The 22,640-nt window shown below is 38.8% G+C and overlaps 1 protein-coding gene and 1 non-coding gene across 5 annotated transcripts in view; both read right to left on the bottom strand.

Annotated features, from left to right (window-relative positions):
- The window catches only part of EDEM3 (ER degradation enhancing alpha-mannosidase like protein 3), a 59,864-nt gene extending 41,655 nt beyond the window's left edge, over window positions 1-18,209 (bottom strand). For 2 of the 4 annotated variants that reach the window (XM_036272182.1, XM_036272180.1), the window contains exons 1-4: window positions 17,848-18,209; window positions 12,349-12,394; window positions 1,626-1,726; window positions 1,069-1,108 (exon numbers count right to left, since the gene is read on the bottom strand). In XM_036272182.1, coding sequence (XP_036128075.1) covers window positions 1,069-1,108; window positions 1,626-1,726; window positions 12,349-12,394; window positions 17,848-18,008 — 348 coding nt within the window. In that variant the 5' untranslated portion in view covers window positions 18,009-18,209. The remainder of the gene's footprint in view (window positions 1-1,068; window positions 1,109-1,625; window positions 1,727-12,348; window positions 12,395-17,847) is intronic. The other 2 variants (XM_036272179.1, XM_036272181.1) reach the window with 1 other exon arrangement.
- Window positions 10,720-10,851, bottom strand: LOC118638062. Its single transcript, XR_004961027.1, has one exon. It is a non-coding gene; the product is annotated as a U11 spliceosomal RNA (small nuclear RNA).
- Window positions 18,210-22,640: the final 4,431 nt, after the last annotated feature.

The raw sequence follows: 22,640 nt of genomic DNA, 5'->3' as shown, positions 1-22,640 counted from the left end.
CCTGGCCCTAGTCACAGTCATGCAAGAGGCAACCAATCAATGTGTCTCTCTCACATCGATGTTTCTCTCTCTCTCCCTTCCACTCTATCTAAAAATCAATGGAAAAATACTCTTGCCCTGGCCAGTTTGGCTCAGCGGTTAGAGCGTCGGCCTGCGGTCCGGAGAGACCCGGGTTCGGTTCCTGCTAAAGGCACGTACTTCGGTTGCAGTTTGTCCCCGACCCTGGTTGGTCGAGCGGGTGGCAGCCACTCGATGTGTCCCTTCACATCGATGTTTCTCTCTCTCTCCCTTCCTCTCTCTCCCTCCCACTCTATCTGTACAAAAAATGGAAAAATATCCTCGGAGGAGGATAAAAAAAAAGAAAAATACTCTTGCGTGAGGATTTTTTTTTTTTTTTAAAGTGGTTTTCTGGCCCTGGCCAGGTAGTTCAGTTGGTTAGGGCATAATCCCCATATGCCAAGGTTGCGGATTTGATCCCTGGTCAGGACACAAACAAGAATCAACTAATGAATGCATGAATGGATAGAACAACAAATCAATGCCTCTCTGTCTCTCTCCCCTCTTCCTCTCTCTCTCTAAAAATCAAAAAATAAAATATTTTTTAAAAGTAGGTTTCCTTTACTTGACTGTTTAATCTTTTCATATGACAATATTCTATAATGTTTTTTTCACTTGATTTGATACTTTCGCTTAAAATTCTAATTTAGATATAAAACATTCCATAAGAGTTCCTAATTAAAATGAGCACTGAGTAAAATATAATCCAATACCTGATTTTAAATCGACAGTTTTCCCTTCTCAATCTCAAAATCCATGTAAATTCTGCAACAACCTTCCTGATGAAGTTTCGTCTCATAAGCTGACATACCTATAAATTATCTGAGTATCTCCATGACTCCACATAATTTCATTTGACATTCATGTGACATTAGTAATTCAGTAGTGTAAAATATTTATTTAGAAGCATATATCAGTACACCTTAAATTCTGAAGGCTTCTATTTCAGACTTACTGTGTGCATATTATGGAATGTATAACATAAGTAAATTCAAGAAGAATCACACCTACCACAAGAGTGTCCAAAGAATCAATCAGTGTCAGGGAAAATCTAAGAAACAAGTATAACGAGATACAAAACATCAGAATTCTGGTTATTTTATTCATGAATGTGTAAGCAGATGGATCAATATCCTATTGACTGGCAGTTTCTATTAACTAGCACTCCATACACCTATAGTACAATGTAACCTATAAAGCACTGGAAGAACTTGAAAAGCCTTAATATTATATTTATTTTCAGCTCCACATCCTTCCAAATGAATAGAAATACTTACTAGCTTTTTTTAAAGCACATAAAAATATAAAAGCTTCAACACCTTATAATGTGTCCCAAATTTATACATGTGTTAAAAGTGACAGCCATCTCAAACAACTCAACTTTTCACTGATCTAAAAAGTAAACTGGTTAATTTTTTACAAAAGATAACAGAGGAAATAAAGGAACTTAGAGTAATACTCAAAGCAGTCATGAAACTCAAGCAATCCCCGGAAATATGACTGTAAATTGCCTCTAAGAAGTCTCAGACTTGGGAACTTGAGATGCCATCCCCCGTGTTAGTACTCACTTTCCCAAGGCATCGTCAACATCACCCCGACTTGGCTCCTGGCCTCTAACACGACCTCTGCAGGTTAAAGGCATGAGTTCATCAGCTGGGTAAGCATGTTCCTACAAGGAAAATCTTAGTGAGTCACTAGGAAAATAAGAGAAAGCACACATCACTTAGAGAACATAACCTTTTCACAGTTATTGTTTTAAAGAAAGTAAATTAAAGGTTAATTTAAAAAGCTACTATTTTTACAGTCTATACAATCTTTCTTTTAAAACAATTTAGTTATAAATGTAATACATACTTGAAAAAAAAACATAAGAAAACATTTCTTTAAAAATCTGATAATCTGCTTCCCCTCCACCCAACTTTACTCTTCAGAGATAACTACTGTTAAGAAGTTTATTCCTCCAGATTTCTCTGCATATATGAAAATACATAAACAAATATCATTTTAACATTTTATTTACAAAGAGGTGCTCATGTCATATGAACACACTGCTCTAAAATGTGTTTACTTAAATCATGGTGGGGATTTTCCACACTAGAATTTTATAGATGTCTCTTATCCCTTTGATTGCAAAGTCATCCTTTTTAAATGTTTTTCCTGATTTTTCAGAGATAGAGGAAGGGGGAGAGAGAGAAACATCGATGTGAAAGAGAAACATCGATCGGCTGCCTCTTGCACACCCCTCACCAGGAATGGCTGCAACTCGGGCATGTGCCCTGACTGGAAATCGAACCAGAACCTCTCAGTCCATGACACAACATTCAATCCACTGAGCCTCATGGGCTGGCTGCAAAGTCATACTCTAATATAGGCTGTTATGGAGTACTTATATTCTAAGCGCTGTTCTGCATACTTTAGTTCATTTAATTATCACATAACCCTCTGAAATACATTTAATTATCTCCATTCTCTACATGAGAAAACCGAGGCCCAGAGGAGTTAAGTAAGCCTATGTCATGCAACTAGCAAATGCCATATCCAGAATTCAAACCTGGCAACCTGACTCCAGGGCCTCCACACTTCATAATACCCTGTCTTCACAGTATTCCAAAGTATAGACATGCTACAATTTATTTATTCTTCTAGTGATAAATATGTAGGTTGAACTCAGTTATTCACTACATCAGCAATGCTGCAATAACCATCTATATGAATATATCTTTTGTACAGATGCTTGTATTGCTATGGATTAAATCCCTGGAAACAAGACTCAATGGGTCAAAGGTATGGATATTTAATTTTTGATAGCTACTATCAAATTGAAGACATCAGTTTACACTTTCTTGTTCCTCCTATACTTGTATGCCCATATGAGTCATAACTTTTAAGTTCAGCAAAAATATCCCCAATTCCATGTCCAACTCTATCCTACTGCCTCTCATTAAACTCAATTACATAATTTCAAACTCACGGCACATTAACAGCAGAATAGAGGCCAGGAACACTAAACACATAGTCAACAGAAAAAGGAAGACCCCCCCACCACTGCCCCCAAATAATTAAAGTAGGCTAAATACAAATAGCATTGAAGACTGAAACCCTTTAGGTATTTTTAAAAGTTCAGTGCTCCATAATGTTCATTTCCCAAGGAAAAGATTCCAGGCAGCAAATGTTTTGATATAATTAGAATCCACATGCAGCTACTAAATTCTGAATTCAATATTTTGTAATCTTAATATTACATATAATTTTTAGTATAAATTCCTAATTATTTTAACATGAATCTTTTACATGCCAAGTTCCTAACTACTTTTTCACTGTTAATTCCAACAGAAGTGTAATTTCCCAGAATGCACTATTTTTACTGCTTTACAGTTTCATATTTAACACACATAAAAACACTTAGAAGTAACTCAAGAAGAGTAATATTTTTAAACTTGCTGATGTTATTTTGAAAAATATCATTCAAATGTTAAATTGAGTTTACAAAGTTCCTTTAAAATCATGAGTTACTTAAGCCACTATTTAGAAAGCTGCATACTACTATTTTTAGGGTTTTGCAACACACACACACACAAACAATGATGTCTGAAATTAAATATGAAACTCAAACCCTAAGCTTAGCCAGATAAGAAAAATATTAATAGCACTGCAAACCAGAATAATCAAATAAGGGAGTTTTGAACCACGTGTAAAAATACTTCATGTTCTCCTGTTTCAAAATTAAGGATAGAAACAAAACCACAGCCTTTTCTTCGGGTTGACCACAAAGCGAACTACAGTTGGTTTGCGTAAATCCAGAATAATGCGTACGTGGCAAATAAACATCCGCATTATGCTTCAAACATCCTGGCTCTCTGAGGTACAGTACTGCTTTCTCTTCACAATGGATTGCCAGAACTAGTCACACTGCTATTACTCAAGTCATGACAAACATTTAACAATTATCACTCAGAAACAAAACTCTGGTGATAAAAGAGTTCAATATGAATTAAATAGAAAACGTGCCTAACTAAAAGCAAGAGTGAAAACATAAAATAAAAACTCTGAACATTAGATTCTAAATTTACTAGAGGTTTGAAGTGATAACATTCTGTCTGAAAAACACTCAAGTCAAAGCAGCATCAAAAACTGACTTTTCATAAAACCAATTCCAAAAACTAGGCATAGGTAAAAGACTTTACTGTACTAAAAACAATTAATGAAACAAAAGCATTATTTATAAAAGTGAGTTATTGAAAGTATCAAATCTATTAATTTCCAATAGTTATATACATTTTTAAATGTTTTATTCTAGATCATTAGGACCTCCCTTCTTGAGGCAGATAAGATATTCCTTCCTAAAATAAAAACTAAATGATACTTAATAAACCATCTATCACATACTGATGATAGCATATGCTAATTAATGACTGAACTTACATAATTTATCACTTCTCTTTTCACCCTTGGTCAAATTTTCCTATTCCCTTTGCTCACTATTTATATTCACTTAGCAAACCATTTTTCAGGTGTTTAGGATCGCATTTATTTGGATTTGATCAATGATAAAATAAACTGACCTCATGAAATGTTGTATGAAGTAAATAATAAATAATTTAATAATGAAATAAAGCCCTGCTATTAACAAAATTTTTAAAGAAGATTATATCAATAGATGTAAAAGAAAAAAGCACTTGACAAAATTCAACACCCTGTAATGATGCAAATTCTCAGCAAATGAGAATTAAAAAGAAATTTAATCTAATATAAAGCATCTATGAAAACAACAATTAACACCATACTTAATAGTGAAAGGCAACTGCTTTTTCCCTAAGATTAGGAGCAAGGCCAGGATCTTACGACGTCTTTTCAACATAATACTAAAAGTCCTAGCCGCTGCAATAAGAAGAAGAAATAAAAGGCATATAGATTGAAAAGGAAGAAGGAAAAGTCTATTTGTAGATGACAGGACTGACCATGTACAAAATCCTAAGGAATCTACCTCAAAAAGCTACTAGAAATAATAAGTGAACTTAGCAAGGTTGCAGGGTATAAGGTTAACAGACAAAAAAGTTTTTGTATTTCTGTGTAACATCAACGGACAACTGGAAATTAAAATTTGAAAACCTGTAATTTACAACAGTGTCAAAATTATGAAATAATGAATACATTTAACAAAAGATGTGCAATATCTGTATAATGAAAACTACAAAACACTGCTGACATTAAATGAGGTCTAAATAAATGAAAAGAGCCCTGGCCAGTTTGGCTCAGCAGTTAGAGCATCGGCCCATGGACCAGAGAGGCCCGGGTTCGATTCTCACTAAGTGCACATACTTCAGTTGCAGTTTGTCCCCAGCCCCGGTTGGGGTCATGTGGCTGGCAGCCAGTCGATGTGTCTCTCTCACATTGATGTTTCTCTCTCTCTCTCTCTTCCTCTCTCTCTCCCTCCTGTTCTATCTGAAGACAAGTGCAAAAATGTCCTCGGGTGAGGATTAAAAAAAAACAACACAGAAATCTCTGGCCAATTTGGCTCAGTGGTTGGATTGTTGGCTCACAGACCAAAGGGTCACGGGTTCGATTCCCAGTCAAGGGCACACACCGAGGTTGAAGGTTCAATCCCTAGTTGGAATCGTGTGGGAGGCAACCAATCGAGGTGTCTGTCTCACAACTGATGTTTCTCTTACACTCCCTCCCTTTCATTCTATCTAAATAATAATAATAATAATAAATAAATGGACAGAGACACCATGTTGAATTGGAAGACTCAAGATTGTAGTCAATCTCCTCAAATTGATCAATGGCTCAATAGGCTTTTTTGGTAGAACTGACAATATGATTCTAAAATTTACATGGAAATGCAAAGAACCTAAAATATTCAAAACAACTTTGAAAAAGAACAAAGCTGAACCACCTAATATCACACTTAAGATATTGTGAGATGAATGTGCAAATAAATATTTAGATCAATGGGGGAAAAATACAGGGTCTGGAAACAGACTCATACATTTAAGGTAACTGATTTTACACAGGTACAAAGTAATTCAATAGGGAAAGGGTATTCTTTTCAACAAACAGTGCTGGAACAAGTGGCTATCCACATAGAAAAAAGTATATATAAATCAATCTTTAACTCAACTATATACATACATTAACTTAAAATAGGTGATAGATCTAAATAAACAAGCTAAAGTTATAAACAACTAGAAGAAAATCTTTGTGACCCTAGGCTGGGTAAATATTATTTAGGTAGGATATAAAAGACATGAATCATAGAAGAAAAAAGGGTAAATTGGACTTGGTCACAATTTAGAACATTTACACTTCAAAAGACATTGTTAAGAAAATTAAAAGGCAAAGCACAGACTGGGAGACAATATCTGCAGAACATACAGGGATGGGCAAAAGTAGGTTTACAGTTGTGACTATGCAAAAAAGTTTATTTTTGTATTATTTATTAATTACTGTATTATTTACTATTATTAACCTATTTTTGCCCATTCCTGTATATGAGATAAAGGACTGATATCCAGAATATATAACTCTTACAACTCATTAACAAAACAAATGACCTGTTTTTAAAATGAGCAAGAGATCTGAACAGACACGTCACACACACACAAAAATGTGTATATATACATACACACACACACACACACACACACACACACACAGTGCATGGAAAGAAAATCTTTTATTTCCAACATCATTAATCATCAGGAAAAATCAACTTAAAATCACAACAAAATGCCCCTCCACACTCACCAGAATGGCTGAAATTAAAACTGAGCCCTGGCCGGTTTGGCTCAGCAGTTAGAGCATCGGCCTGCGGTACAGAGAGACCAGGGTTCGGTTCCCACTAAGGGCACGTACCTCGGTTGCAGTTTGTCCCCGGCCCTGGTTGGTCATGCGGGTGGCAGCCACTCTATGTGTCCCTTTCACGTCGATGTTTCTCTCTCCCTCCCTCCCTCCCTTCCACTCTAGCTGAACAAAAAATGGAAAAATGTCCTCAGGTGAGGATAAAAAAAAAATAAAAAAAACACCCCACACTGAAAATCCCAAGTTTTGGAAGGGATGCAGAGTACCTGAAAACTCTTACACACTGCTGGTGGGAAATGCAAACTCTAACAGCCACTTTAGAGAACTTTGGTAGTTTCTTATAAAGTTAAACTTACCCTTCCTATATGACCCAGCAAGCCCATTCCGAGGTGGGAAATATATGAAAATGTACGACCACACAAAAACTTGCATTCTCAGGTTCATAGCAGTCTTTTTAATAACAGCCAAAGACCAGAAACAGGCCAAATATGTATCAACTGTTGAATGGATAAACAAACTATTGTATCGAATCAACTAAATACTACTGAGCAATTATCAGAAGTCACAATATATCCAACAACATGAATACATCTCAAAAGCATCATGCTAAGTGAAAGAAGCTGAATCAAAAGACTATGTACAGTATGATGGCAATAACATGAAATCCTACAAAAGGGAAAACTATCGTGACAAAAAGCAGATCACAATGGCCACTGGAGGCCAAGTGGGGAAAAAGAACTGACTGCAAAGGAGGACCAGGAAGCTTTCTGGGGTAATGGAAGTGTTCTATTATCATCATTGTGAGGGTAAATAACTGTACAATCATCAAAACTCAAAATCAAGCATTTAAAATTGGAAAATTTGTATCTGTAAATTATACCTAATTAAACAGCAAGACCTGGTTCTACAAAGTTAAAATCCTACATCGAGTATCAAAGTGTGATAATAAAACATTATGAAAGGCTACTATAGAATTTCTTAATGTCATTTTGGCAGTTTCATAACGTTCTAGAAATAGAGACCAAGGAACAATGGTTAACAAAAGGTAGTCCCAGAATATCTACACACACAAAAAGATAAATTTGTATCTTCTCTCCACCAAGTCATTAGTAGCACATCTAGACCACCTTATTTATAGAACTACTCCTTTTCATGACAAACTATCAAAAAGAAAGATTAGGTACAGATTTTCAAATGGGGAATATGAAAGAATTCTAGAAATAGATGGTGATGGCTGCATAGTGCAAATGTACTCAATACCACAAAACTGTACACTTAAAAATGGTTAAAATGGTAAATTTTACATATATTTTACACTCCAATTTTTTTAAAAATTAGAAAAAAAGTAATTCTAAGAAAACTCACATAAACTAGACACCCATAAAGAAGTTACATTTTAAAACAGTTCCTTTGGTTGAATGATAAAAAAGACTAGTGTTTCTTTGAACCGAGCTCTCACAAAATCGAGCGCAGAAGTGGTCACTATGATTCCACTAGTGAAAGCGTACTTTCCAACCCTTTCAGAGTTTATTTGCAATGTTCAGAGCTCTACCAAAGTACGGTTTTTGCTTATAATAGTTTTACTGAGTCGTCTACAATAGATAGGAAAAACACTGGAAGACAAGGATCAGATCAGAGCTCAGGTCCAAAACAGTTCTGCATTTGGTGGCCTAAATACATGTCATTTTGTCATCTAAATTAATCTGCAAACTGACCTCAGCACGAATACTAAAAACATGCTAATAGAAGCCCTAAAGTGGCTGTAGTCTGGGGTTAAATAAGGGCACACAAGAACGGCCAAAATAATCAAATTTCATGTTATTTAGGGAAAAGAGAATGCCATCTGTGCAATTCACTGTGGATAAACTGCAGTCTGATTGGGGCTAGAGATTTGTCAAACATAGATGTCATCATGTTAATATTTATGCCTATAACTGATAAAATCCAAAAATTCCTGGATGTAACACCAAGGGATTGCAGAGATGTAGAAATCTGCCTAAAGCTGGCAGAGCACTGTTACTGAAAAATAGTATTAACAGAAACGGAAAGGAAAAAGGTACCCTCAAAAGGTACATGCCTAGAACAGGAAAGAATGTGTATCGGTTAAGGAAGTTCTAGGTACACTCTGGGGAGTGAGCTGTGAGTTAAAGCCTGGCGAAGTTTTAGGAGGGCAATTTCAATCTCAGGTAGAGAATGAATAATGACAGCAGTAGTGCGTGCAGCTGTAAACTCATGCAGTGCTTCCCGTTTGCCGGACACTAGTTCAAAGCACTTGCATTAACTTGTTTAATCATTATGACAACACTGTGAGGCAAGCAGACCATTTCAGAGAGACGAGGAAACAGCCTCAGGAAGATTGTAACCCAGCTGGGTAGGTGGCAGGAAGGTGTCCTGCTCCATTTCCAGTTCTTGCTCTTAATCATATTCTACTGCCTGTCTTTGGAAAATCCCACTGTTTTCCTGGGAACCAAGAAGGTAAAAAGGAACTGCTCTAATTGTAGTCTAGGCTGGAGAGTAATATTAAAAAGAACTAGTGAAAAACGCAAAGCTTTCAACATTTATTAAAAGCCCACCATGTGCTGGCCATTTTTACATTTTAGCACAGTAGGCAACTGACTATTACAAAGTAAATTAAATATAAAGACTTATATATCCCCAAATTCACCTTAAACTTGTATTTTTAATGAAGTTTATTAAATGATTTCTTTAAGTTTAAAAGGCAAAGATATATCACAATAGTCAAATGTAAAAAATTAAGCACTGTTTGATTGTATCTTTACAAGAATTCAATTCAGTTCTTTAAAAAAAAAAAAAAAACAACTTAATACGCACTTATATACCAAGCATGAAGCTAGACACAGGACATATAAAAAATAAATTTTATTAAAATTAAAGAAAATGGCCCCTGTTTTCAAAGATTTAAACTCTGCAATCTTATAACCTTTGCAATTATCCCCATTTTTAGGAAGACACTACTCAGAGGGGTTAAATGATTTGTGTAGGGTTCAAGCTATGAAACAGCTGAGATGAGATTTGAGCTCAAACCTACCTAACTCCAAAACCCATACACTTTTACTCTACAGCAAGCCAACAGTGCTTCTGAGTGTAAGAACTAGAAGAATAATTTCACCTGACTTCAAATAACAAATACAGGGCACCTGCTCTATGTTTAATATTTTGAAACGGTTTCATGTTAGTTGAGAACCTGAAAAGGGGAAGCGTGAATTCTAGACTAAATCTGGGGTTATGAAACTCACATAAATTGAGTGAGCATAACACAGGTACATTGTAAGAATCACTCATGTTGTAAAACAGCTGAACATTTTAAAATAAGTATTGCACGTACTGCAGCTGGGTGTGCCTCTACTGGAAAAATGGAGGGGAGTGTTAACTGCAGTAGTTCCTAGTCTTTGGAGCTGAAATTCCTCTCCTTCAGATCTTGCAGGTGAGTAGTTGTAATAGAATGTTACCTAGTTAGGGTCCAATAAATAGGAACTGGACTAGAAAATCCTCCGAGGGCTGCCCTCAATAGTGCTCTGTCACAAACCCATGTATTAAGTGTATTCTAGAATAGCACAACTATACTGATAAAACTTTCTGCTGTTTACCTATTAAGTGACAAGATACTAAAGATACTGTGCTTTACAAAGAGAGGATTCTCTTCATAGTGAGATGTATGAAGACTGATGCAGCTATATACCATTTTATTTAACTTTGGATCCAAAAGTATGCATTTTTGAGATTGCTAAGGTTTCAGGGCATATAGCATGGGTCCACTTGGCCATCTAAAAACCATTAGCCTAGATTGGTTAAATTATGCTTTGTCCAAACTGAATTAACCAGGGATAAATGATTTTTTTCACAGGCGCCAGAACCAACGATCACCAGCTGCCCAGACACCAAAATATTCTGCTTCCGAAACCCTGATGTCGATCCTGCAGGTAGAGCAATCAAGCTGCCCTACATGTGCCACTCACAACAGAAGCCTTTTTTGGATAAATTATTTTTAAAAAAACATTAAGAAAATGACTGAAATCTAAAGAAATGAATTTAAATCTGTGCTTTCAATATAATTAAAAATACCCCAAACTTCATCACCATCACATTCTAAAATCATTTATTAAGAATTCAATATATACTCTTAAAAAATGCACAAATAAAGAGGAACAGGATCATCAAATATACAAAATGTTTAAAAAATGCACAAATGAGAAAAGTATTTGTATTTAGATGTAATAATGTTAGTATATGAAGATATCTGAATAATATATAATGAAAAATGGATTTACAGAATCACATGAAAAATATTTAAAAGCAGAATGCACTAAAGTTAGTTCTCTGTCAAACTTTTCCCAACTACTTTTTGATAGGCCTTAATCATATAAGAAAATCTGACATTATGAAGTGTAAAAACAAGGTTATAAGCAGTAATTCTCATAACCTGAACTCTAAAAAATTACACACAAAATTTCCTTTTGAATTCTAAAATGTGCTTGCTAGTTCATTTTTTTAAAAAGTTAAAAAAAAATTTTTTTGAAGTTTAAGATCATTTTATTGAAGGACAAAAGCAGGGGTAAATGGGGGAGAGCTATAGCACCCCCTAGTCTCACCATGGGAAAAAGACCCTCCTCCCAAATTCTACCTCACATATAACATAAAATTTACCATTTTTACCAGTTTTAAGTGTAAATTCAGCAGGTTGAAGTATATTAACTGTTGTGCAAAAGATCTCCAGAACTTTTTCATCTTAAAAACATGAAACTGCTATTTCATCACAAGTGAGCACTAAGACATTTAAAAACAGTATGTATCAGCATATCCGAAATCAAAATATATTCAAATCAAAGCCCACCATAAGGGTATAATTTGGACAGTGACTACAAAATTAAGTATTATTGAAAATAGTTTTTTGTGTTTTTTTTTTACTTAAGAAAATAATTTAAGGCAAGAGATAACATCTTATTTATGTTTACATCCCCAATATTTAGCTACAGAAAGCACTCAATAAACACTGCTGATAGCATCTAAGGAAACTGTTTAGCCCAGCCAATGTGGCTCAATGGACTGAGCGTTGTCCCGTGGACTGAGAGGTCCTGGTTCGATTCTGGGTCAGGGCACATGCCTGGGCTGCAGGCTTGATCCCAGGTAGGGGGCATGCAGGAGGTAGCCAATAGAGTCTCTCACATCAATGTTTCTCTCTCTCTCTCTCTCTCTCTCTTCCTCTCTCCCTAAAAAACCAATAAAAACATTTTTTTTAAAAGGAACTGTTTAAATTATTGCATAATCTATTTCAACTTATTCTTACCTATTCAATAAATTGGTTCTCTAAGAGCCCCTACCAGGAATACTCTGTTAGCTTATATTTGTACTGATTTTTAAACTTTTATTTTTTTAAATGTGCTATTAATTTAGGTTTCAACACTCCCAAGACTGTGGTCACATCATAATCAGTTCACATGAATGGTATATAAAGATAAGCTTTCTACTTACCATATAGTTACCATAAGCATGATCAAACATTTCCAGTACTTGATTCCTAATTTTAAAAGAGGAGAAATAGAAAAATTTAAGTATATATTTATTGTCTTTGACAAAATAAACACTCCTTCATAAACATACACCAACAAAAACAAACAAAAAACATTGACTTAGAAGAGGACATAAACAGAGTCGGGAAATACAACAGTGTTAGTCAACAAGCTTTCATGAACCACGCAGAGCTGGCCAAACTTTCAGTATCCCTTCCTAGCAACTCATGTAAAATTCATCTTATAATTTTTCCAAAGAAAACTGATGAACGATGCATGTCATGCAGAGAGAAGGAAATCTGATGCTGAAAAACAACTACCTCTTAACAAAATTATTTAACATCTGTCTTGAAAGGGGTATACTGCTGGAGAGCCCCAAAAAGAAATAATTATTGCTTATATTATATATTCTGCCAAAAGAGAGGCACGGGTATGTGTATATATTGATGTGAAATAACAATACTCTATCAAGCCTCTACCTCTCCCTTTAAACTGAATAAAATCACTAATGTGTAGTTTAATACATATTTATTAACGTCTGTCACATTTTCTAAAAATACATGTGATGATTTTATGGTATTCTCTCAACTCCTTTAAAAAAACCATCAAAAGTCAAATAAACAATATTCACCTCTAAAATAAGAAAACTAATCCTCAAAAAGAGATTTATGTTTTGCCTGTTTCTCAAAATCCCCAAAATGACTGTTTAAAATGGAGATTTCTGATCCCCACACCTGATTTACTAAGTCAAATTCTGCAAGGTTGGGACTAAGGAATCAGTCTTTAAATGAAATGCTCTCAAGTTTGGGGGCTTGAGAACTACACGAAAAACTATAAAAGTTAATGTTATGGCTAAAATCTCTCATTAGCAAGGGAAAATAGTTTAATAATCTTTTACTAACGCTATTATTCCCAAGTTCCTAAAGACAAGAATTGAAGAAGTGTTACAGAAAATGGTTGGATTTAATTTTATTTTGCCTCTTGCTATATTGCAATTGTCAGTCTAAAAACTATACATGGCCCAGCTAGTGTGGCTCAGTGGCTGGGCATTGACCTATGTACCAAGAGGTCTCTGGTTTGATTCCCAGTGAGGGCACATGCCCAGGTTGCAGGTTTGAACCCTGGTAGGGGGTGTGCAGGAAGTAGCCAATAGATATTGATGCTTCTCTCTCTCATTGATGTTTCTAGCTCTCTCTCCTTCTCTCTTCCTCTCTCCCTAAAAAATCAATAAAAAACATTTTTTAAAAAAATTGTACTCATGGATGGATGAAATACTGGTAAAAATAAAGCTAGCAGACAGAAAAGGACTAATTTCCAGATGCTGGCTTATAATGACTAGTAAAATCAAGTACACATAAACTTGTGAACTAATAAAGTAAGTCCTGACAACTTTTTCTATTAATCATTTAGAAACATCTAATCACTAAAAAAAAATCTTATCGCCCTGGCCGGTTTGGCTCAGCGGTTAGAGCATCGGCCTGCGGTCCTGAGAGACCCGGGTTCGGTTCCGGCTAAGGGCGCGTACCTTGGTTGCAGTTTGTCTCCGGCCCTGGTCGGTCGTGCGGGTGGCAGCCACTCGGTGTGTTCCTTTCACATCGATGTCTCTCTCTCTCTCTCTCTGTTCCTCTCTCTCCTCCCACTCTACCTGAACAAAAAAAATGGAAAAATGTCCTCGGGTGAGGATAAAAGAAAAAAAAAAAATCTTATCACTTTGCTAAAACATTAATTATTTGTGTTTATATGTACGATAGGATATGGATTAAGTTATCTCAGAAAATTATGGAGTATCTTAAAGAATCCTTCTAGACGCTCATTATACTGCAGGTGATCAAGATCTCTTAAATTAGCTAATGAACCAAAAACAATAAGAAGTTAAAATTTCCCTTTCAAGCAATGATACCAATATATATAATATGGGAATTCTTTTCCCTTCCCCTGAAATAAAATCAATACAAGATTATTGCCAAGAAGTAGAAATTCCTGTCAATGGTAGTGCCTAGACATGTGTATTACAGATAACATAAGCTTTAACCTGTTAACCCAACTTTGCAAGCATTCAGTTTTCCAGATTATGAATAAATTATGAATGCATACAAGGACACATTATTTTCCAATCCTTATATTATATAGCACACAATCAGCAAATTTCACAACACATATAATTCAAAGTAGTGATATTTAATATCCAGTTAACTCTCTCTCTCTTACTTTAACATAAAAGTCCTAATAATGTCATATTTAAATACAGAATAGGATAATTACTATATTAAACAAAAAATATTTCTATAAAGTTTGATATCTATTCAACAAATGGGAATAAAATGTGTTGGAAATCAGATCCACAGTTCAAAAATAGTCTCATTTCAAAATAATTTCTATAAGTCAGCTTTTTCTAAAGTCACATTGCCTGCTAACGTGCTACAAAAGAAACTGGACCGTTTTACACTTTTTAATGAAAATGTAATGTTAACAACTGCTGTAACATTCAAAACACAAAAGCAAAAACAACTTATTCCAGGAAGGATAAGACTATATATGACTAGGTAAATAATTCCAAAAACTATAAACTACAGGCAACTGAGCAATTGCTTACTATTCGGGACAATTCCATTATTTAATCAGTTCGGTTTGGGAGGAGAGAAAAGAGAGCATTGTGCTTTTTATCATAAATCATATTTGGGCTTTTTTAAAAAAAAATCTCACAGGTAAACCTCATGAGTCAAGATTTCACTTTCCTGGAAATTTCCAGAGGGGAAAGCAGTCAAGCAATTGTGTATTTGTGGTTTATAGCTCTAGGCTCTTATTCTACACTTAGCCTAGAAAAAGGAAATCTAAATCAACAAGCCTAAATTATTATAACTGCACTTGCATAAATGATCTCAAAATTTGATCTGAATTGGTTGGACTTTTCCAGTTATAAATTAACATTGGTCAAAAATGACTATTCTTCAACTAGAAATTTTTAATAAAAAAGGGAGAAAGGGGAATGATAGTCAAATAAGATACTTGCTTGAAGTCTATTTTTCCAAGTCTTAAGGAACTGCTGGAGAGTATGGGCTCTAGGTCATACAGACCTGGGTTTGAATACTACTAGCTCCATCTAGTAGCTCAGGGACTTTGAACAAGTCAACCTTGAGTCTCAATTTCCAAATCTGCAAAATGGGGATCATATCTAACTTATTAAGAAACAGGGAGGCCCGGTCAGTGTGGCTCAGGGGTTGAGCACAGATCCATGCACCAAGAGGTCACATGTTCGATTCCTGGTCAGGGCACATCCCCAGGTTGTGGGCCAAATCCCGGGGGGGAGGGAGGGGGGAGGCATGCAGGAGGCAGCCAATCGATGTTCTCTCTCATTGATGTTTCCATCTCTCCCCTACCTCTTCCTTCCTCTCTCTCTAAAATCAATAAAGAAAAAAAAATTTTTTTAAAGAAACAGGATGACAGAAATAATATGTAAAGTGCCTGGCACAGAGTAGGGTTTTCAGTAAAACAGTTATCAATGATACACTCAGTTAATAAAAAGAAAATTTAGGATACATATTAGACTTGACTGGTGATTTTGTTTTAATAGCTGATGTTTTCTCTTTTTTCCATCAAGCTCTTTTATTGCTGTTTTATTTAAAAATACAGGACTCTTGCCCTGGCCAGTTTGGCTCAGCGGTTAGAGCATCAGCAGGAGGACCAAAGGGTGTCGAGTTCCGTCCAGTCAAGGGCATGTACCTGGGTTGCAGGTTTGATCCAGGGCCCATCCCGGGCCATGGCTGTGGTCCTGCAGAAGGCAACCAGTCAATGTTTCTCTTTCTCTCTCTCTCTCTCTCTCACCCTCCCTCCCTCCCTTCCACTCTCTCTAAAAATCAATGGAAAAATATCCTAGGTGAGAACAAAAAAACAAAAATAAAAACACAAGACTCTTGCAACAATATAAGCAATAAGTATATAAAATAAAACCTGATGGTTTCACCTCACCTCCTAACCCCAAAAGATAAACATCTCTCCATATTTTTCTGAGCTTAGACAACTTTTCTATTTAAAAAAAAATAACAAAACACATGGGATGGTATTATACATATTATTCTACAACTTGCCTTTTTTTTAATCCTCACCCGAGGACATTTTTCCATTTTTGTTCAGACAGAGTGGGTGGGAGGGAGGGAGAGAGAGAGAGAGAAACATCGATGTGAAAGGGACACACTGAGTGGCTGCCTCCTGCATGACCCCGACCAGGGAGCAACTGCCGAGGTAGGTGCCCTTGACCAGAATCCAACCTGCAACTCATTGGTCCGCAGGCCGACGCTCTAACTGCTGAGCCAAACCAGCCAGGGCTACAACTTGCTTTTATTTTTTTTTTATCTTGGTTATTAATATATCCTGAATAGTTTTCCAGTGATCTATCTTCTCCTCAATGTCTGAATATCATTTCATAATATGGATACTCCAGGGAACAATTTTGTTCTTTCAAAATGCACACACTTGTACACTTATCTCTACCTTGACAGTGCTTTTATTTCTGTACGATAGATTCCTAGAGGTGGGATTAATGAATCCAAGAGTGCATACAATTTAAATTTTAGGAGTAATAGCAAGTGTCCTTCCCACCAAGGTTTATCTCACACCTCAACTAGCTCGTTTTCTATCCATATGTTTTGTATTTACTAATCTGATGATAAAAAAACAGCTGTCTCATTAGCTTGACGATGCATCTCTCACATTTATGAAGCTGAATTACTTTTCATGTTTATTGACCATTTGCATTTCCTCTTGTGATAATTAACTCTTCAAGGCCTTTGCCCATTTTCTACCGGTCCTTGGCTTTTTTCTTATCCATCTGTGGAACCTAGGGTATTATTTTAGGAATACTGACTCTGAATTAAATGCCGCAAATATAGCTGACAATTTTATGACACTTCCAAGACTGATAAACTACGTAAAGTGAATAGGTATACTTAACTGGGGCTTTTGAAAATACCATCGAATACTGTTCTATTGAGAAAATGCGGTGCAAGAAATGGTAAAACGTGTCAAGTTCAAGTTCCAATGAACGCCCCCTTTTGCTGTAACAGGTGTAAACACTATTTCCTGTGAGATCAGCATTTCCCAGCGGGAGCTCACTTGCGCGAGCATCGAACCTACCGCCAGGGCACCCACCCAGGACCCTCCCGCGCAGCGACACCGACGGCGGCCCCCTTCACGGGCCACTGACATGGCAGCCGCGTTGGCACACCGCGGCTGGCTTCAAGGAGCCCGCACATGCCACCGACGGCGACACCCGACAGTTCCCCGAGGTCACGACGCGGGCGGCGGCCCCCACCTTCCCGGAACCGGTCCACCCCACCGGGGTCCTCGCGAGGCCACAGACGTCCCGTCGCGACGAGAGAGGCCGCTGCACGCCCGGGTCGCGATGACAGGCACCGTGCCTGTGGTCGGCCACCCGGGGAAACCCACCCATCTGCCAAGCACTTACCCAAGCTTCTGTTTCTCCTCCCTACTCATGGGCGCGGCCCCCGCCGTCCACATGGACGTGGCCGTCACCAGGCAGAGCGCGGCCGTCGTCGCCACCAGGCTCCATGGCGCTCGCTGGGGGACCGGGGACCCACAGCCGCGGCCGCCTCCGGCTTCGCTCATGGCCCCGCGGTTCCGCGCACGCGCAGCGACTACGCCCGGCCGGTGGGACACATCGCCGGACGCGGGCGGCGAGGGGGCTGCGAGCCCTGCCGAGGGCGGGATGCGGAGTAAAGCGAGCGGCCGCCGTCGCCGAACTGTTTCCCGAAGCCGCCGAGCCGGTCCCCAGCGCCAGTGCTGCCACCGCCCTCCGCCCTCCGCAGCCGGAGCGCCTCCCCCAGCTTTCCGGTGTCGTAGTCTAGGAAACCACCTCCCCCGGCGCTACTTCCGGGTAGGGCCCCAGACGCTGAGCCCCGGGGCCAATGCGGACCGGATCGGAGAGGGGCCGGCCCCGGAGACAGGAGACGCCATTGGCCCGGGGAAGTGAGACGTGGACAAAAGGCGGGACTGCGAGGAATCTGTCGCTTGGGGCCGCCTCTGACCCCTAAACTTGCCACCTGAAGACTACCGGTCCCAGCGTGCACTGCTCCCTCCCCTTGGGTCCCGCAGCCCGACTCCGCCGGCCTGAGCGCCCACCGGCGGGCGCGCTGCACCCTGGGATGTGTGGTCCTCCGCGGGTTCCGGGCGCTCCCGGGGATTCCGCTCTCCCCGGCTGCCTGCGGCCGGCCCTCCCTCGCTGGAGCCAGCCCTTCCTCCCCGGAGCTCGTCAGCTCTTTATCCCTCCTGCGGCGAGTGACGTCTCCCAGAAGGCCGACCGGGTGAGGCGCACACGGCCCTGGCTCGGCGCCACACACTTCATTTTAGGGAGCTGTTGGTTGGCGCGATCCTCTGCCCTCAGGGAGGTTACAAAACACGAACAGCAGTCACGAATTGAGCCTTCGACGGCAGTGTGCTGAGCGTTTTACTCGCACTCTCATGCACCCTTCCCAACTGTAGTGGGTAAGTGCCCCCATCCCTGATTTGCAGACGAGGAAACTAAGGCTAGAGGAGTTAGGGAACAAGCCCTTGTCACACCCCTGCGTTAGCTAAGAGTCCAGCCAGCCTTATGACTCTGGAAGGCCTTGCACGCAACCACTGTGTAATGCCACGAGGGGGAAGGAGAGCACATGAGGCCTCACACTCGATTCATACTAGTTATTAAAAAGCTCGCTGGAAGGGGAGCGGTGTGAGCTGCAGAGAAAGTTTAATGCAGGAGATTGGAACTTGCCATTTATTTCTGATGACGGAGTCCCGGGTTCACCACTGGGGAAATGAGGTTGAGTTCCTTTAGAAAAACCACGTTGTTATTCTTGTGTGATCATTCAGTAGGTCGGTGCAGAGTTTAGGAGCTCGGATGTGATGTCTCTGACCACAGGAAATCGCTTACTCATCCCCTCAGCAGCATTCAGCTCCTCCTGGAAACTTTTCTTTCTGGATTTCTTTCACCTTGCGCCATCCACCTCCCTCCCAGACTGACCATTCAGATGACACCAGTGACTCCTCTTCCTTCACTGCTTCTCTTCCCTGCATGTTAAGGTTTTTTTGTTCTCTCTCTCTCTCTCTCTCTCTCTTTCTCTCTCTCTCTCTCTCCTCTCTTCCTTGGTGATTTCTTCCACTCATATGGATCCAACTGTCATATCCTTGTGGTTGATTTCTAAATCAGTGTGTGTCCTGATCTCTAGACACACATTTCCACCTCCCTAGTAGAAATGCCCCTTTGTCTGGCCCAAGGGTAGCTCAATGTCATACGTTCACTGGTTCAAATTAATGCATCAGAATCTTCTTCAACCCATCCTCCTCCTTCATGGTTCTTGCCCAATTTGTTGCCAGATTATCTAGGTTCTACTTCTGCTATCACTACCTTTCTACTCCTACTTCTGCTCAGTTCCAGGCTACATTACCTCTTTCCTGAACTGTTGCACTGACCTCTAAATTATTTTCCTGCCAACCTACTTTTCTGTGCATTGCTATCAGAGTTGACATTCAAGGACATCTGTAAACCCTCTGAACACATCATCTCCCTTCTACTCCTGCCCTGCCCTGCCCTCAAATCCTATATGATCACTAATCGTCTCCCGTTACATTGTGCCTTTGCTCTTAGTGCCTTTGCTCTTAGTATCCCCTCATGTATACCACCACCTTTGTCTGTAGAACACTCATCATCCATTAAGTCTCAGATTCCATCTCCAAAAACCTTCCAGTCACTAAAGTCATCCTCTCCCCTCTTCTTCTATTGTGTCCTGTGTCTTTATTACTATGTTTTTCATAGTCAGCCATGTCCACTAGATTGTGACTGCCTTAGGGGGTATTGATGTTAGCTTATTTACATGTGTGTTAAAAAACTCAGGACTGTGCCACTCCTGTTACAGATGCTCAATAAATGTTGGATCTACTTGTTTCCTTATTCCTTCAGTCTCCTTATCTATAAAATGAGATTAATATAGTCCTTTCATCTACCTACGTGGAGGTTGTGAAAACACATGAGGTCATTTTTTTACAGTGTTTAATTTTATCCTTTTTATGGACCTGCAATCCTATATTGGCTCCATCCTGGATCCTTTTCCACAGCTTTAATGATGAAGTTAGGTAAATAAATAATATCTGAATTGTTCTTGGCCCTGGCATAGAGAACCTGACGAGCTAAAGGTTAACACCCATCATCTAGTATTTGAAAACTAGGAACAAAGGAAATAGAAAAATAGTCAGTGACCTTTAGTACTGGCTTTTAATGTGTAGAATTTTCTGGTGTGTGTGTGTGGGGGGGGGGTTGTTTTTGTTTTTCCCTTCCTTGTTTGTTTTCAAACTAACACTGCATTTTAAAAGTGTAAAATGAGAACCTAGAATATGTTCTTTGTTGACTTGCTAAATAATAAGCATCTTTTCTCTCTTACTGAAATTCAATTTTTAGTCAATGACTTAGTCCATTTTTCACAAATCTCTGCAAAACCCTAAGTAGCAAAGCTTGTGTAGCCTAAAAAACATTGCAACTTATCCTATCTAAGGTGGAGCCCCTGAAAGTGAAAGAGAAATATATTCTCAGTGTATTTCAAAAGGGAACCCATTCTAACCCCTGAACAGAAATAGTAGAAATTCTCAGCTAACTGGCAGTTTACGGACACTGGGAAAGTTTTACATCTATTATTTTAAAGATTACAGACATTACTGTAGAACCTTTACACTTGGTGATGAAAACAATATAGGAGTTAAACAGGAGAGACCGTGGCATGTTATACAGGGGGAGAAACACTGGCGGGAAAGCATTCAGGAGAAGGACTTTTAAAGAATATTTTAGATGTGCAAAGCCCAATCAAAATAGCAAGAAATAAGAACCATTTATAAGATGCCCTTTAACCAGTTCAGAGTTTGTTTGTACAGCCTTGTGGCTTATGTAAACATTTCTGCTCACCTAGTATTCTCTTTATTGACTTGCACGGATGGATCAGGAGTTAGAAGGGGGAGGAGTCCTGGTTAGAATCATATGGATTCACAAACATAAGGGAAAGTCTCCAGTTTAATATTATGGCTCAGACGTGGTCCCAGGAGACTGTGACCAGCTGTGTGACTATACAGCAGCAGTTGCCCCTAAATGATTTGAATTCTTTGATATGACAGATCTAATTACTCCGAAAACTGTGGTGTGGAATTTGGGAGTGGTGACTTTGCCATTCTGCAGATCACCGTTCCGGTTATATGACAGTGTATGGCATTTGCAAAACACTTTTCTTCTTGAGAACCCAATCTTGCAAATATCGAAAGACAGTACTTACTGTATGTTCACAACTAGGGACTTTAAGGCCCTGAAAAGAGTACTTCATGAAAAAGGTACTCAGTGAGTGTTGTAGACTGACTCCGTGCCTGGCTGTCTGCCTGACTTATCCAAAGTCCAAGAAAGAGAACGGGAAATCTGGATGATTTACTACCCCCAGTGATGTTCCCAGGGCTTTTTCTACCTTCACTCATGATTTGAGATCTTCAAAATCACTTCCGCTTCAGCTTATTACTCCACTTCTCCCAGTGACACCAGCACCAGCTCTCGTAGGCCAGAGATTTGGCTCCTAAATCATGTTTAACGTTAAGGTCACCCTTGTGGTTGTGGCTCTCATTTAGCAGTTATTTTCCATTTACTGTATGTGTCAGAGAAAAAAGGCAAGTCCCATGGCTCTTCACAAGGTAGTGCATCTTGCCTCTGCCCCTCTCCTAAATCCCCATTTTGCACTGCTGACATAGTTTTTACTTGACATTTCAGTCTGGACACACAGGTTTTAAGTCAGCAACATTCTGCACAAGTAGCAAAGGTAGCGTGATGGCAGAGAACAAGGGCTCTGAGCCAGCTCTGCTACTTCTTAGCTATTTCATCTTAAACAAATTACTGAATTTCTTTGTGCCTTAGTTTCCTCATTTGTAAATGGGAATAAGAATACAGTAGGCCCTCTATATCTCTGGGTTCTGCATCCAGGATTCAACCAACCGCAGATGGAAAATATTTCCCCCAAAACTTACATTGTTGCTGACGTGTACTAGGTAGTTAGGCCTATGATGCTTGCATCTGTAGTGAACATGTACAGATTTTTTTTTCCTTTTCATTATTCCCTAATCAATACAGTACAACTATTACCATGGCATTTGCATTGTATTAGATATTACAATTAACCTAGAGATGATTTAAAATATGCAGGAGGGTGTGCATAGGTTATATGCAATTACTATGTCATTTTA

The sequence above is a fragment of the Molossus molossus genome, unplaced genomic scaffold (genome assembly GCF_014108415.1).
Source record: "Molossus molossus isolate mMolMol1 unplaced genomic scaffold, mMolMol1.p scaffold_m16_p_20, whole genome shotgun sequence".
Lineage (NCBI taxonomy): Eukaryota > Metazoa > Chordata > Mammalia > Chiroptera > Molossidae > Molossus > Molossus molossus.
This window is presented reverse-complemented; position numbering and strand designations above follow the sequence as displayed.